Source organism: Leucoraja erinacea, chromosome 27 (genome assembly GCF_028641065.1).
Source record: "Leucoraja erinacea ecotype New England chromosome 27, Leri_hhj_1, whole genome shotgun sequence".
Classification (NCBI taxonomy): domain Eukaryota; kingdom Metazoa; phylum Chordata; class Chondrichthyes; order Rajiformes; family Rajidae; genus Leucoraja; species Leucoraja erinaceus.
In genome coordinates this window covers 5,155,007-5,167,999 of record NC_073403.1, presented here as the reverse complement: position 1 = coordinate 5,167,999, position 12,993 = coordinate 5,155,007, and the positions used below count along the sequence as shown (strand labels likewise).

The following is a 12,993-nucleotide window of genomic DNA, read 5'->3' as shown; positions in this document are numbered from 1 at the left end:
GAAATCTTTTAGGATCGAGATGAGAAAAACATTTTTCACACAGAGAGTGGTGAATCTGTGGAATTCTCTGCCACAGAAGGTAGTTCAGGCCACAGTTCATTGGCTATATTTAAGAGGGAGTTAGATGTGGCCCTTGTGGCTAAAGGGACCAGGGGGTATGGAGAGAAGGCAGGCACAGGATACTGAGTTGGATGATCAGCCATGATCATATTGAATGGCGGTGCAGGCTCGAAGGGCCGAATGGCCTACTCCTGCACCTATTTTCTATGTTTCTCCAGCACCAATGTCTGTCAAGGGCCCTTAATGCTTGCTGATCAGATTCCAGTTTGACTACAAAGAGCCATTTAACTATCGTGGGTGCCTCTGTGATATGAACCTTTCAGGACATTTACAATGAGGGACACATAAAGATGTATAGTAAAGATAACACTTCACAGGTAAAGCAGAGACCCACTTCAATGATCAGCCAGCCATCCGTCACAATGCCTTACTGTCTAGAGTTACTGGAGCTTTTCATCAGTGTTTGATTTTCCCAGACTGAAATTAAACTTGCCAATAGTTTGATGTTGAAAAGGGTTTGTATCGCCACAAAGCCACGACCGTAACTTGGACTCGAGCTATGCCTCCTCCATCTGCTTCTTGAACGAGGCTTGGGAATTTACAATATATATTTTATTATCAGTGCACTTCTTTCGGCCAGAAGCTTGAAAGCACTTTCCACCAGGCTGAGGAACAGCTTCTTTCCCTCTGTTATCAGACCTCTGAGCCGTCCTTCCATACGTTAGGGTGGGGACACAATTATCCAACAGAGCTCCGAACATGTGCCGAACATGATGCCAAGTTGCACTGATCTCATCTGCCTCAACATTATCCATATCCCTCTAGCCCATGCAATAGACAATAGGTATAGGAGTAGGCCATTTGGCCCTTCGAGCCATTCAATGTGATCATGGCTGATCATCCCCAATCAGTACCCTGTTCCTGCCTTCTCCCCATATCCCCTGACTCCACTATTTTTAAGAGCCCTATCTAGCTCTCTCTTGCAAGCATCCAGAGAACCGGCCTCCACCGCCCTCTGAGGCAGAGAATTCCATAGACTCGCCATTCTTTGTGAGAAAAAGTGTTTCCTCGTCTCCGTTCTAAATGGCTTACTCCTTATTCTTAAACTGTGGCCCCTGGTTCTGGACTTCCCCCAACATCGGGAACATGTTTCCTGCCTCTAGCGTGTCCAAACCCTTAACAATCTTATATGTTTCATGCACATCCACGTGCCTATCTAAACGCCTCTCAAACTGCACTATCGTATCTGCCTCCACCACTACCCCTGGCAATATGTTCCAGCCCCCCTTCACAATGCCAACAACTTGATCCGCACATCTCCATTCAACTTTCCCCCCTCTCACCTCATAGCTATGCCTTCTAGTGTTGCATCTGGAAAAAGGTTCTGCCTACCCTATCTATGCCTCTCGTAATTTTATATAACTCTATCAATTCTCCCCTGAACCTCTGATGTTCCAGAGAAAACAATCCATGTCTATCCAACCTCTCCCTGTAGCTGAAATCCTCTAATTCAGAACATCAGCGGAGTCGGAGGATATGGTGAGAACGCAGGGATGGGGTATTGAATGTGGATGATCAGCCATGATCAATGGCGGTGCTGGCTCGAAGGGCCGAATGGACTACTCCTGCACCTATTGTCCATTGTCTATTGCCTATTATCTCTCTGCACCCTCTCCAAAGCCTCCATGTCTTTCCTGTAATGGGGTGACCAAAACTGCACACAATACTCCAAATGTTCTAAGATAGGCTGTTGCCGATGCAAGATCAGATTTCTACAAGAGAGTGAGTGTTTGGGAGAGACTTTGATACATTGATACATGGATAGAATTGGATAGAATTGATACATGGGGCAGGAGAGAGGAAGAGTGGAATGTCGGAGAATGTAAATGAGTTTGAATCTTTCCATCTTCCCTCAGCCACCTAAATAAAATAATACTAACACTGTATATTCTCTGGTGAGGGCGAAAGAATTGATGCAGCATTGCAGTTTCATAACCATTAAATATATTTAATACGTTTTGTAAAGAGAAATGTTTTCAAAAGTGCTGGGCAAAGGCTTAAATTTTCCACTCGATAAATTAGAGCATCATCGAGTGCTTTCTGCATCGTCCAAGATTGAGGGGGTTTCACAGTGCGGGCTGGAGAATGAACAGTCACGTCAGTGCTCTGCAGATGTGGAAACACCTGAGGTTGTTCCTCTGCAGCTCAATGACAACGTGGACTGCTTATCGCCTGCAAGAGAAAAGGGATAATGCTTCATTGTCGCATTTGAGTGGGGGGGAATCTATTCTACCGCCCTGAGATGAAGCTGGAAGGAGGAGAGAGTTGACAGAGATCTATTGGTCTCGTTGGTCAGAGTACTGCGTATTGAAGTTGGGTCATGTTGCAATTGCGTTAGACCATGATGTGGCAGCATTTAGGGTGTCGTCTTCAGTTGCGGGTACCATGTTATGGGAAAGATGTTGGAAAGCTGGAAAGGATGCAGAGAAGATTTTCGAGGAAGTTGCCGGGACTCGTGGGTCTGAGCTATAGGGAGAGGTTGAGTCGGCTGGGATTCTATTCCCCTGGAGAGCGAGGAGGATGAGGGGTGATCTTAGAGAGGTGTGTAAAATCATGGGAGGAATAGATCGGGTGGACGCACAGAGGCTCTTGTCCAGAGTAGGGGAATCAAGAATTGGAGGACATATGTTTAAGGTGAAGGGGGAAAGATTTGAGGGGTAACCTTTTCACACAAGGGTGGTGGGTGAATGGAACGAGCTGTCTAAGGAGGTAGTTGAAGCAGGGACCATCACAAAGTTTAAGAAGCAATTAGACAGGTACGTGGATGGGACAGGTTTAGGGGGATATGGGCCAAACGCAGGCGTGGGACTAGTGTAGATGGGGACACGGTCGGTGTGGGCATGTTGAGCCAAGGGGTCTGTTTCCACACTGTATGACTCCATCTTAGGGTGAGAGGCAAATGCTGGCAGCTCTTGAGTCCTCTCTCCCAACATTGTCACATTCCTTCAGTGGGCAGGTACCCGGGTTAGCATGTGGACAGAGTAGAAAGATAGCAAGGCTTTGTGTGCATATCTGAGGCAGAATGGGATGAGACAATTCCCCCACTACCGGAGAGGAGAGATGACTGGGAAAAATTGGGTTAGCAGTTAAATGGAGAGTCAAAGATCTGAACAAAAGGCAAAAGGGTCGAATTAAGACGTCGAGCTACCGAGGAGGAAAAGGGTGAAGCTGCCCAGTTTCCGGTCATGACAGCAACTCGATACGTTTTCCTGTGTTCACCTTTTACCTGCCAATGTTGTTGAGGTCCTTTTGTCTAATCTTGAGTGTTGTCGGATGGACAAGGCGTAGGATGGTGGGGGCTTTGGATGACACCACGCACAGGTTGTGTCGGCTCTTGTCCTCCATCACCTTCTCGGGGATTGGATACGTTTCGGTGACTTTGCTTCTCCGCAGCTTGGGCTGGTTCTTGAGACAGGGTTTCATCTCATTGTCCCGCAATCGACCCACGCAGAAGATTCTGTCTGTCATGCAAGCTGAAGATTTTAATCACTCGTTAATTCAGTTCCCCCTCAGTCCACAAAGCAGTGGCAACATTTAGCACACATCTGAGTGTTTTATTCATTTCGTACACAAATGATAGCTTTGGAGGGATTTCATTCCCCATCCTTTATTGACGTACTGAAGATGGTACGAGATGGCCATCTTAAACCACCACAGAACGGGGAAAGCACACCAATGCCTCCACTTCCTTAGAAGGCTTAGGAAGTTCAGCATGTCCCCGACCACCCTCATCAGCTTTGACAGATAACCATATAACCATATAACAATTACAGCACGGAAACAGGCCATCTCGACCCTTCTAGTCCGTGCCGAACACATAATCTCCCCTAGTCCCATATACCTGCGCTCAGAATGCAACATAGAAAGCATTTTATTTGGGATGCATCACAGCATGGTCTGGGGTGGGAGATTGCAACCTTCACATGGTCCACGCTGTTTCGACGAATGCAATCAACCCGGCGTGCACAATCAAATAAGATCAAATAGAACAAGTTGTCGTACAACTTTAGGCTGTGCACGCCATACGCAAGAAGAAGAAGTTAGCATGGTTTGGAAACAGCTCCATCTAAGCCCGCAAGAAATTGCAGATGATTGTGGGGACACAGCCCGGACCATCACACCAAGCCAGGTCCATTCCACTGACCCCCATCTACAGCTCACGCTGCCTCAGCAAGGCCACCAGCACACAATCACAGACAAGTCTCACCCTGGTCACTCTCAAGCAAGAGTAAATGACTGCCATGTCTCAGTGAAACTCAGCTGATAAAACCATCACTGATACCTCCACCTGGAATTTCCATGGAACTGGTCTGATTGTCCACTGCAATTTAGGCAGAAGTTTGATAAACTTCTGATTTGATTATCAGAACGGAACTCCCCTCCATGGATACAATCTATACACAGCGCTGTCAAAAAAGAGCAGAGAGAATCATCAGAGACACACTACATCCAGCTCACTCCCTGCTCAAACACAAAAACTGCACATGCAACCTCAGGCACAGACGAGCGGACAGCATTGTCACAAACAGAACACGCTTTTTTAAGAGCTTCTTCCCTGCCACAGCGAGACTCTTGGCCAAAACAACATGAACTGATGTCCTGACCTACCTCGTAGCACATCATATTATATTATATTATATTGTCTCCTGGGCCTGTGCAATTTACAATGCAATCGACACTTTTATATAGGGTTTGTGTAATTTACAATGCTCTCACTTTCCCCTTTATATAGGGTTTTAGGCATTTTCTTTCTTTTTTAGTTCTAGAGAAGTATATGTTTTTATAGATTATGTGTCTTCTATGTGTCTTTTTAACGACTTGACTCTCTGAACAACCGCACAAGAGTTCCTATGTGTGTAAGCACAAATGGCAAATAAAGTTTTTGACTTTTGACCTTTAACATGTATATCCCATGACCAGAGGATGCTCATAAAATAAGGTGACCTCGGAACGAGCCTGGACCTGATGGTATACCCGGTCGTGTTCTAAAAACCTGTGCGGACCACCTGGCGGGAGTTTTTACGGACATTTTCAACCTCTCACTTCTGAGGTCTGAGGTTCCCACCTGCTTTAAAAGGGCATCAATTATACCGGTGCCCAAGAAGAGCAAGGTGACTGACGTGCCCCAATGACTATCGACCAGTGGCACTAACGCCGGTGGTGATGAAGTGCTTTTAGAGGTTGATCATGGCGCAAATCAACTCCTACCTCGACAAGAACCTGGACCCACCGCAGTTCGCTTACCGCCACAACAGATCAACGGTGGATGCGATCTTGCTGGCCCTCCACTCCGCTCCGCTCTGGACCACTTGGACAACAAAAACTCGTATGTCAGGCTGTTATTCATTGACTACAGCTCGGCACTTAAGACAATCATCCCCTCCAAGCTGGTTACCAAACTCACAGAACTGGGTCTCTGCTCATCCCTCTGCAATTGGATCCTCGACTTCCTCATTCACGGACCACAGTCTGTCCGTATTGGTGGAAAAGTGTCAGCCTCGATAACAATCAGCACGGGAGCACCTCAAGGCTGCGTGCTCAGCCCCCTGCTATACTCACTCTATACTCATGACTGCGTAGCCGGACATAGTACGAACTCCATCATCAAGTTCGCTGATGGCACCATTGTTGTGGGACGTATCACTGATGGGGATGAGTCTGAGTATAGAAGTGAGATGGACCGTTTGACCAAATGGTGCCAGCACAACAACCTGGCTCTCAACACCAGTAAAACCAAGGAACTGATTGTGGACTTTGGAAGGAGTAGGATGGGGACCCACAGTCCCATTTATATCAACGGGTCAATGGTTGAAAGGGTCAAGAGCTTCAAATTCCTGGGCATGCACATCTCTGAAGATCTTTCCTGGTCCGAGAACACTGATGCAATAATTAAGCAAGCACATCAGCACCTCTACTTCCTGAGAAGATTACGGAGAGTCGGTTTGTCAAGTAGGACACTGTCTAACTTCTACAGGTGCACAGTAGAGAGCATGCTGACCGGTTGCATCGTGGCTTGGTTCGGCAACTTGAGCGCCCAGGAGCGGAAAAGACTACAAAAAGTAGTAAACACTGCCCAGTCCATCATCGGCTCTGACCTCCCCACCATCGAGGGGATTTATCGCTGTCGCTGCCTCAAAAAGGCTGCCAGCATCATCAAGGACCCACACCATCCTGGCCACACACTCATCTCTCCGCTGCCTTCAGGTAGAAGGTACAGGATCCTGAAATCTGCAACATCCAGGTTCAGGAATAGCTGCCGCCCCACAGCCATCAGGCTATTAAACTCAACTCAAACAAAACTCTGACCATTAATAGCCCTTTGCACTTTATCTGTTTAATTATGTGTGTAAATATATATATTCATTGGTATATGCACACACTGATCTGTTCTGTTCTGTATTTATTCATGCCTACTATGTTCTGTGTGCTGAAGCAAAGCAAGAATTTCATTGTCCGTCCTATCTGGGACACATGACAAGAAACTCTCTTGAATCTTGAACCTTGAATCAGACAAAAAGCTAGACTAACTCATCGGGTCAGACAGCATCTCTGTAGAAAAGGAATAGGCGGTGTTTCGGTTTCGAGCACGTTGAAACATTCAATGGGATAAAGAGCAAAGGGGAGTTCAGGGACATGCAGAAGAGTGAATAGGCTGGAAAACAAGGAGAGAGTAAGACTAATAGATTGCTCCCATGGGAGGCAGCACGAATCCTTTGGGTCGAATGGCCTGCATCTGTGTCATTATCAGTGTAACAACTTACCTGACATTGAAGATGGAGTGAGGCTGTGTTTGTTGTGGGTGCGAAAGGAAGATCTAGAGAGGCTAGTGTCAGATAATGGGGTCAGATAATCAGGGATGAAATATCAAGAAGTTTCTTCAACTAATGGTCTGTTTAGCATCAACGACTCCAGTGACCTGTGGATGCCGTGTCACTGAACCAACAACGTTGAGACCAATGACATTCACTCGGGAAGTTCTGGGATATGAGGAGTGATGCAGGAAGATTGTTCCCGGCGTTGGGGAAGTCCAGAACAAGGGGTCACAGTTTAACGATAAGGGGGAAATCTTTTAGGACCTAGATGAGAAAAACATTTTTCACACAGAGAGTGGCGAATCTCTGGAATTCTCTGCCACAGAAGGTAGTTGAGAGGCCTGTTCATTGGCTATATTTAATAGGGAGTAAGATGTGGCCCTTGTGGCTAAAGGGATCAGGGGGTATGGAGAGAAGGCAGGTACAGGATACTGAGTTGGATGATCGGCCATGATCATATTGAATGGCGGGTGCAGGCTCGAAGGGCTGAATGGCCTACTCCTGCACCTATTTTCTATGTTTCCATGTTTTTATAAGAAAAGAGATGTAGAATATTGCCCATGACATTGAAAAGTGGAGCACAGACAGAGAGGCCTCTTGTCCAGTCCTGACCAGTCCTGGCCCCTCTTTCTCAGCTGTTAATTGTTTAGTAATTCGAGTTCTTTTCTGAGGTGGACAATGTGGACGGTGAAACATCAACAAACACTGGATGTTAAAATGACTCAATTTCTCGAAGATAATCCCACATGCTACTTCTGCCACCTGCCTTTTGGTTTGGGGAGTTAAAAATCGCTGATCCTGTCCGGTTGGTGTTTTCGATAATCTAATCCACCTTGGAATACGAGGTTTATAGAAACATAGAAACATAGAAATTAGGTGCAGGAGTAGGCCATTCGGCCCTTCGAGCCTGCACCGCCATTCAATATGATCATGGCTGATCATCCAACTCAGTATCCCGTACCTGCCTTCTCTCCATACCCCCTGATCCCCTTAGCCACAAGGGCCACATCTAACTCCCTCTTAAATATAGTCAATGAACTGGCCTCAACTACCCTCTGTGGCAGAGAGTTCCAGAGATTCACCACTCTCTGCGTGAAAAAAGTTCTTCTCATCTCGGTTTTAAAGGATTTCCCCCTTATCCTTAAGCTGTGACCCCTTGTCCTGGAATGATCCCAGGAATGATCCCAGGAATGACTGGGTCAACATAGGAAGAGCGTATGAAGGCACTGTGGGCCTGTACTCGCTGGAGTTTGGAAGGATGAGGGGTAGCCTTCATTGGAAATTTACCGACTAGTGAAAGGCCTGGATAGGGTGAATGTGGAGAGGATGTTTCCATTAGTGGGGGAGTCTGGGACCAGAGGCCATAGCCTCAGAATAAAAAGGGTCCCCTTAGTAGGGAGATGAGAAGAAATGTCTTCAGACAGAGAGTGGTGAATCTGTAAAATTCATTGCACACAGATGGCTGTGAAGGCCAAGTCGATGGATATTTTAAAGGTGATCTTGATTAGTACAGGTGTCGGAGGGTGATGGGGCAAAGGCAGGAGAATGGAGTTGAGAGGGAAATGTAGGCCAGCCACGACTGAATGACTTGATGGGCCGAATGGTCGAATTCTGCTCCTTGAACCTATGAGTCAGAACCAAGGGCTTTCCTGCAACTGGTCAGCAGACCCTGTGCTAAATGGGCAGCTCACGCCGTCGGGGACAATGGATTCCCTTGACCCTGTCCCACTCGAGAAAAATGTTACAAGCTCGTGTGCCACTTACTTCTTCTCCAGCAGCTGCAGTTTGTCTCGTGTTGATCCGAGCTCGAGTTTGAGATCTCCTCCATCGTGTTCTCTGCGGCGTTAGTCCGCACAAAGGGATTGATATCATTTGGCGGGCACACCTTGTTGCGATTGCATCTCAGGGCCATGGACACCTTCCTGATCATCTGTGAGGTGAAGGTAATGTCGAGCGGCATGTTCAAGGTCTCCCTCGTCACCTTCTGCCCACCTGGAATTAAAGGCTGGACCTCGGAACGGTCTTGGGGCTTGACATTGGCCAAGAACTGGAACCTGGGGGAACTCTGGGTCTCGGGCTGCAATCGGCCTGAGCTCCGAACCTGCTCTGTGCTTTTCTGAGACGTGCTGCTTAAGGAGTCCTCTCCCTTGGCCTCCTCCTCACTGACCTCGCTCTGCTTGTCAATCTCTTCGCAGATATCTGACTGAGATAAAAAAAATAAATGCAGATTGAGGTTACGGCCGAGATGGAAACGATAGCAATGGGCTTGAAGCGGTTCACTAGCCCACTAGATCAAAATTATCGCACCCCCATCCAATAGCATCACTATAGTAACCAAGAAAAGTTCATCACTAAACAGGTTGAAAGTATCTTTATAATTGATTAAATAATTAAATAATTAATAATAATATCTGTCAGTATTGGTGGCGCAGTGGGTATGGATGCCACCTCACCGTGCCAGAGACCCAGGTTCGATTCCGACCTCGGGTGCTGGCTGTGCGGAGTTTACAAGTTCGCCCTGTTCTGGTTTAGCTTAGTTTGGAGATACGGCGGGGAAACAGGCCCTTCGGCCCACGGACCAGCGAGCCCCGCACAGCAGCGCCATTCCTACACGCACTCCGAACAATTTACGCAATTTACGCCAAGCCAATTGAGCTGCAAGACTGTACGCCTTTCGAGTGTGGGAGGAAGCAAAGGATCTTGGAGAAAACCCGCGCGGTTGGGGGGACAACGCACAAACTCCGTACAGACCGCACCCGTCTTCGGGATCGAACCCGGGTCTCTGCAGCTGCAAGCGCTGTAAGGCAGCAACTCTACCGCTGCGCCACCGTGTCGCTTGTGTCTCCACCAGGTGCCTTGGTTCCCCAAAGACATTAATTGGCTTCTGTAACTTGCCCCAAGTGGGAGAACGTACAACTAGTATGAATGGGTGGTTGATGGCCGGCGTGGTCAGAAGGGCTGTATCTTTCAACGGCCCGACAGTGAATGTATTCCGTCTCCCACCTCAAAGAGACCCCAGCCCACCGGTGCCGGACAAGTGAAGCCCACCACAGCCTGGAAGAGGGGGGGAGCCCACCGAGCCTTCCCTGCTCATTCCCCTGAAGACCAGGGGTGGAGCCGGCGATGATGGTCTCGACGGGAGAGGAGAGAGGCCGGTGGGAGTGGGAACCGGAGTCGGGACGGCCACGCCCTCGGGGTCAGCCGCAGGAAGCGCCCCCCCCCCCACCAGGCGAACAAAGGTGGACGGGCAAGGAAAGGACGTTGGTTGCTGGTCGACGATGGAAAGGTAGGCAAAAATGCTGGAGAAACTCAGCGGGTGCAGCAGCATCTATGGAGCGATGGAAATAGGCAACGTTTCTTCAGACTGATGTAGGGTTAGGATTAGGAGCAGCACCTCATATTCCACTTGAGCAGTCTGCACCCTAGCGACACAAACATCGACTTCACCAATTTCCGGTAGCCCTTGCTGTCTCCTCCCCTTCTCAGCTCTCCCTCAGCCCTCGGGCTCCTCCTCCTTTCTCCTTTCTTCTCCCCCCTTCCCCCCCCCCCCACCCTACACATGAAGGGGGTTTTGGCCCGAAACGTTGTCTATTTCCTTCGCTCCATAGATGCTGCTGCACCCGCTGAGTTTCTCCAGCATTTTTGTGTACCTTCGATTTTCCAGCATCTGCAGTTCCTTCTTAAAGACCATGGGAAGGTGATGGCTGGAGGCATTGGGGCACCCTGGGGCTCGCCTTAATCGACCATCGTTCAGGACAACTAGGCCCGTAGACTGGACTTGGACAAAGGCGCCAAGCATGGTGCCTCTTGCCTACGGGCTCAGTAGACTATTTCATTACAATTGCTAATTGCCGGTGGTATGGTGATACTCTACTGGAATGTTTGTTAGAAACATAGAAACATAGAAAATAGGTGCAGGAGTAGGCCATTCGGCCCATCGAGCCTGCAGATAGAGTGGATGTCGAGAGGATGCATCCACTAGTGGGAGAATCTAGGACTAGAGGTCACAGCCTCAGAATTAAAAGACGTTCTTTTAGGAGGGAGATGAGGAGGAATTTCTTCAGTCAGAGGGAGGGGAATCTGTGGAATTCTTTGCCACAGAAGGCTGTGGAGGTCAAATCAGTGAATATATTTAAGGAAGAGATAGATTAGCACGGGTGTCAGAGGATATGGGGAGAATGGGCTTAGGAGGGAGAGGTAGATGGCAGAGTGGACGATGGGCTGAATGGCATAAATCTACTTCTATCACTTATGATCTTATGATCCAATGAATATAATCATGGCTGGCCTATGCTGGCCTCAACTCTGCCTCTGTGCCAGCCCCATGACTCTCAATTCCACCTCCTCAATCCCACCTATCTCCACAGTCAATACATTGAATTATCTGCCTGCCTTCCACCACCTTCAGTGGCAGGGGATTCCAGACGTTCCTTGTGCAATCATGGAAATAGATCAGGGAGACGCACAGAGTCTCTTGCCCAGAGTAGGGGAATCGAGGACCAGGGGACATAGGTTCAAGGTGCAGGGGGAAAAGATTGAATAGGAATCTGAGGGGTAACGTTTTCACACAGAGGGTGGTGGGTGTGTGGAATGAGCTGCCAGATGAAGTAGTTGAGGCATGCGACCATCACATTGTTTAAGAAACAATTAGACAGGTACATGGATAGGACAGGTTTGGAGGGATATGGACCATGCGCAGGCAAGTGGTGAATCTCTGGAACTCTCTGCCACAGAGGGTAGTTGAGGCCACAGTTCATTGGCTATATTTAAGAGGGAGTTGGATGTGGCCCTTGTGGCTAAAGGGATCAGGGGGTATGGAGAGAAGGCAGGTACGGGATACCGAGTCGGATGATCAGCCATGATCATATTGAATGGCGGTGCAGGCTCGAAGGGCCGAATGGCCTACTCCTACACCTAATTTTTATGTTTCTATGTTTCTAAGTGGGACTAGTGTAGCTGGGACATTGTAGGCAGTGAGTTGGACCGAAGGGCCTGTTTCAACCCTGTATCATTCTATGATTATGACTTCATGAGAGAGAAAGTTTCTACCCCAGCCATCTTTCATTCTGAACCAGAACAGAGCTTTTCTGCACCAAAGTGTAGAAGTCAACCAAGGGCTTTTGGTTGCACTTTTGATGTCACTCCTGTTTACTGATACATGCATTTGATTTAAAATCGCTCAATCATGGGATCATTAAAGTACCGACCAAGAGCAAGTCCATCAAATTTGGAGAAACAGCATGGTTACACAGACCCTTCCACACACCAAGTCCATGCCGACTGAAGATAGCCATACACTAGTTTAGACTTTAGACTGGAGAGATACAGCGCGAAAACAGGCCCTTCGGCCCGCCGAGTCCGCGCTGACCAGCAATCACCCCGTACACTAGGACCTACGCCTGCACGAAGGATTAAAAATTGACCAAATCCAATCAACCTGCACGTCTTTGGAGTGTGGGAGGAAACCGGAGCTCCTGGAGGAAACCCACGTGGTCACAGGGTGAACATGCTAACTCTAAATACAAACAGCACCTGGAGTCACGATCAACCCAGGTCTCTGGAGCTGTGAGGCGGCAACTCTACCGCTGAGCCACCGTGCCCCGCTCTTATAGACTCTGCGCATCGGTGTCTTGCATGTTCAAAACTATTGCAATCTTAAAACTGAATTCAAATTCTCCACCTGCCAGTGTGAGATTTGGCCTCCTATTTTCTACTGCACAGAATTTAATTCATAACCCCTGGATTTCGAGTGCTGCAATATGCCAACATCTCTTGGTTCGGAAATTCAATTGCAGTACACTTGTTTTCAGGGTAATGCAATTGAAAACACTTTTTTTTTAAATTTTTTAAACACAATAATGGCAATAATGACAAATGTAACTCAATAATGTTGTTACAAGATATTCCACACGCTGGTATTTTTCTCCTTGCACCACCTGATTGCATTTCGTTGTCTCTGTACTGTACACTGACAATGACAATTAAATTGAATCTGAATCTGAATCTGATCTGATGTACTTGTATTTGACTTGATTGCAATCATAGATGTATGATTTCACTG

The 12,993-nt window shown here is 47.8% G+C and overlaps 1 protein-coding gene across 3 annotated transcripts in view; it reads right to left on the bottom strand.

The window, feature by feature from the left end:
• Positions 1–2,047: 2,047 nt before the first annotated feature.
• Positions 2,048–12,993, bottom strand: part of LOC129710119 (probable beta-tubulin polyglutamylase) — a 49,880-nt gene continuing 38,934 nt past the window's right edge. Inside the window, exons 11-13 of one of the 3 annotated variants that reach the window (XM_055656867.1) lie at positions 8,697–9,135; positions 3,340–3,593; positions 2,048–2,292 (exon numbers count right to left, since the gene is read on the bottom strand). In XM_055656867.1, the coding sequence (XP_055512842.1) occupies positions 3,343–3,593; positions 8,697–9,135 (690 nt within the window). In that variant the 3' untranslated portion in view covers positions 2,048–2,292; positions 3,340–3,342. The remainder of the gene's footprint in view (positions 2,293–3,339; positions 3,594–8,696; positions 9,136–12,993) is intronic. The other 2 variants (XM_055656866.1, XM_055656868.1) reach the window with 2 other exon arrangements.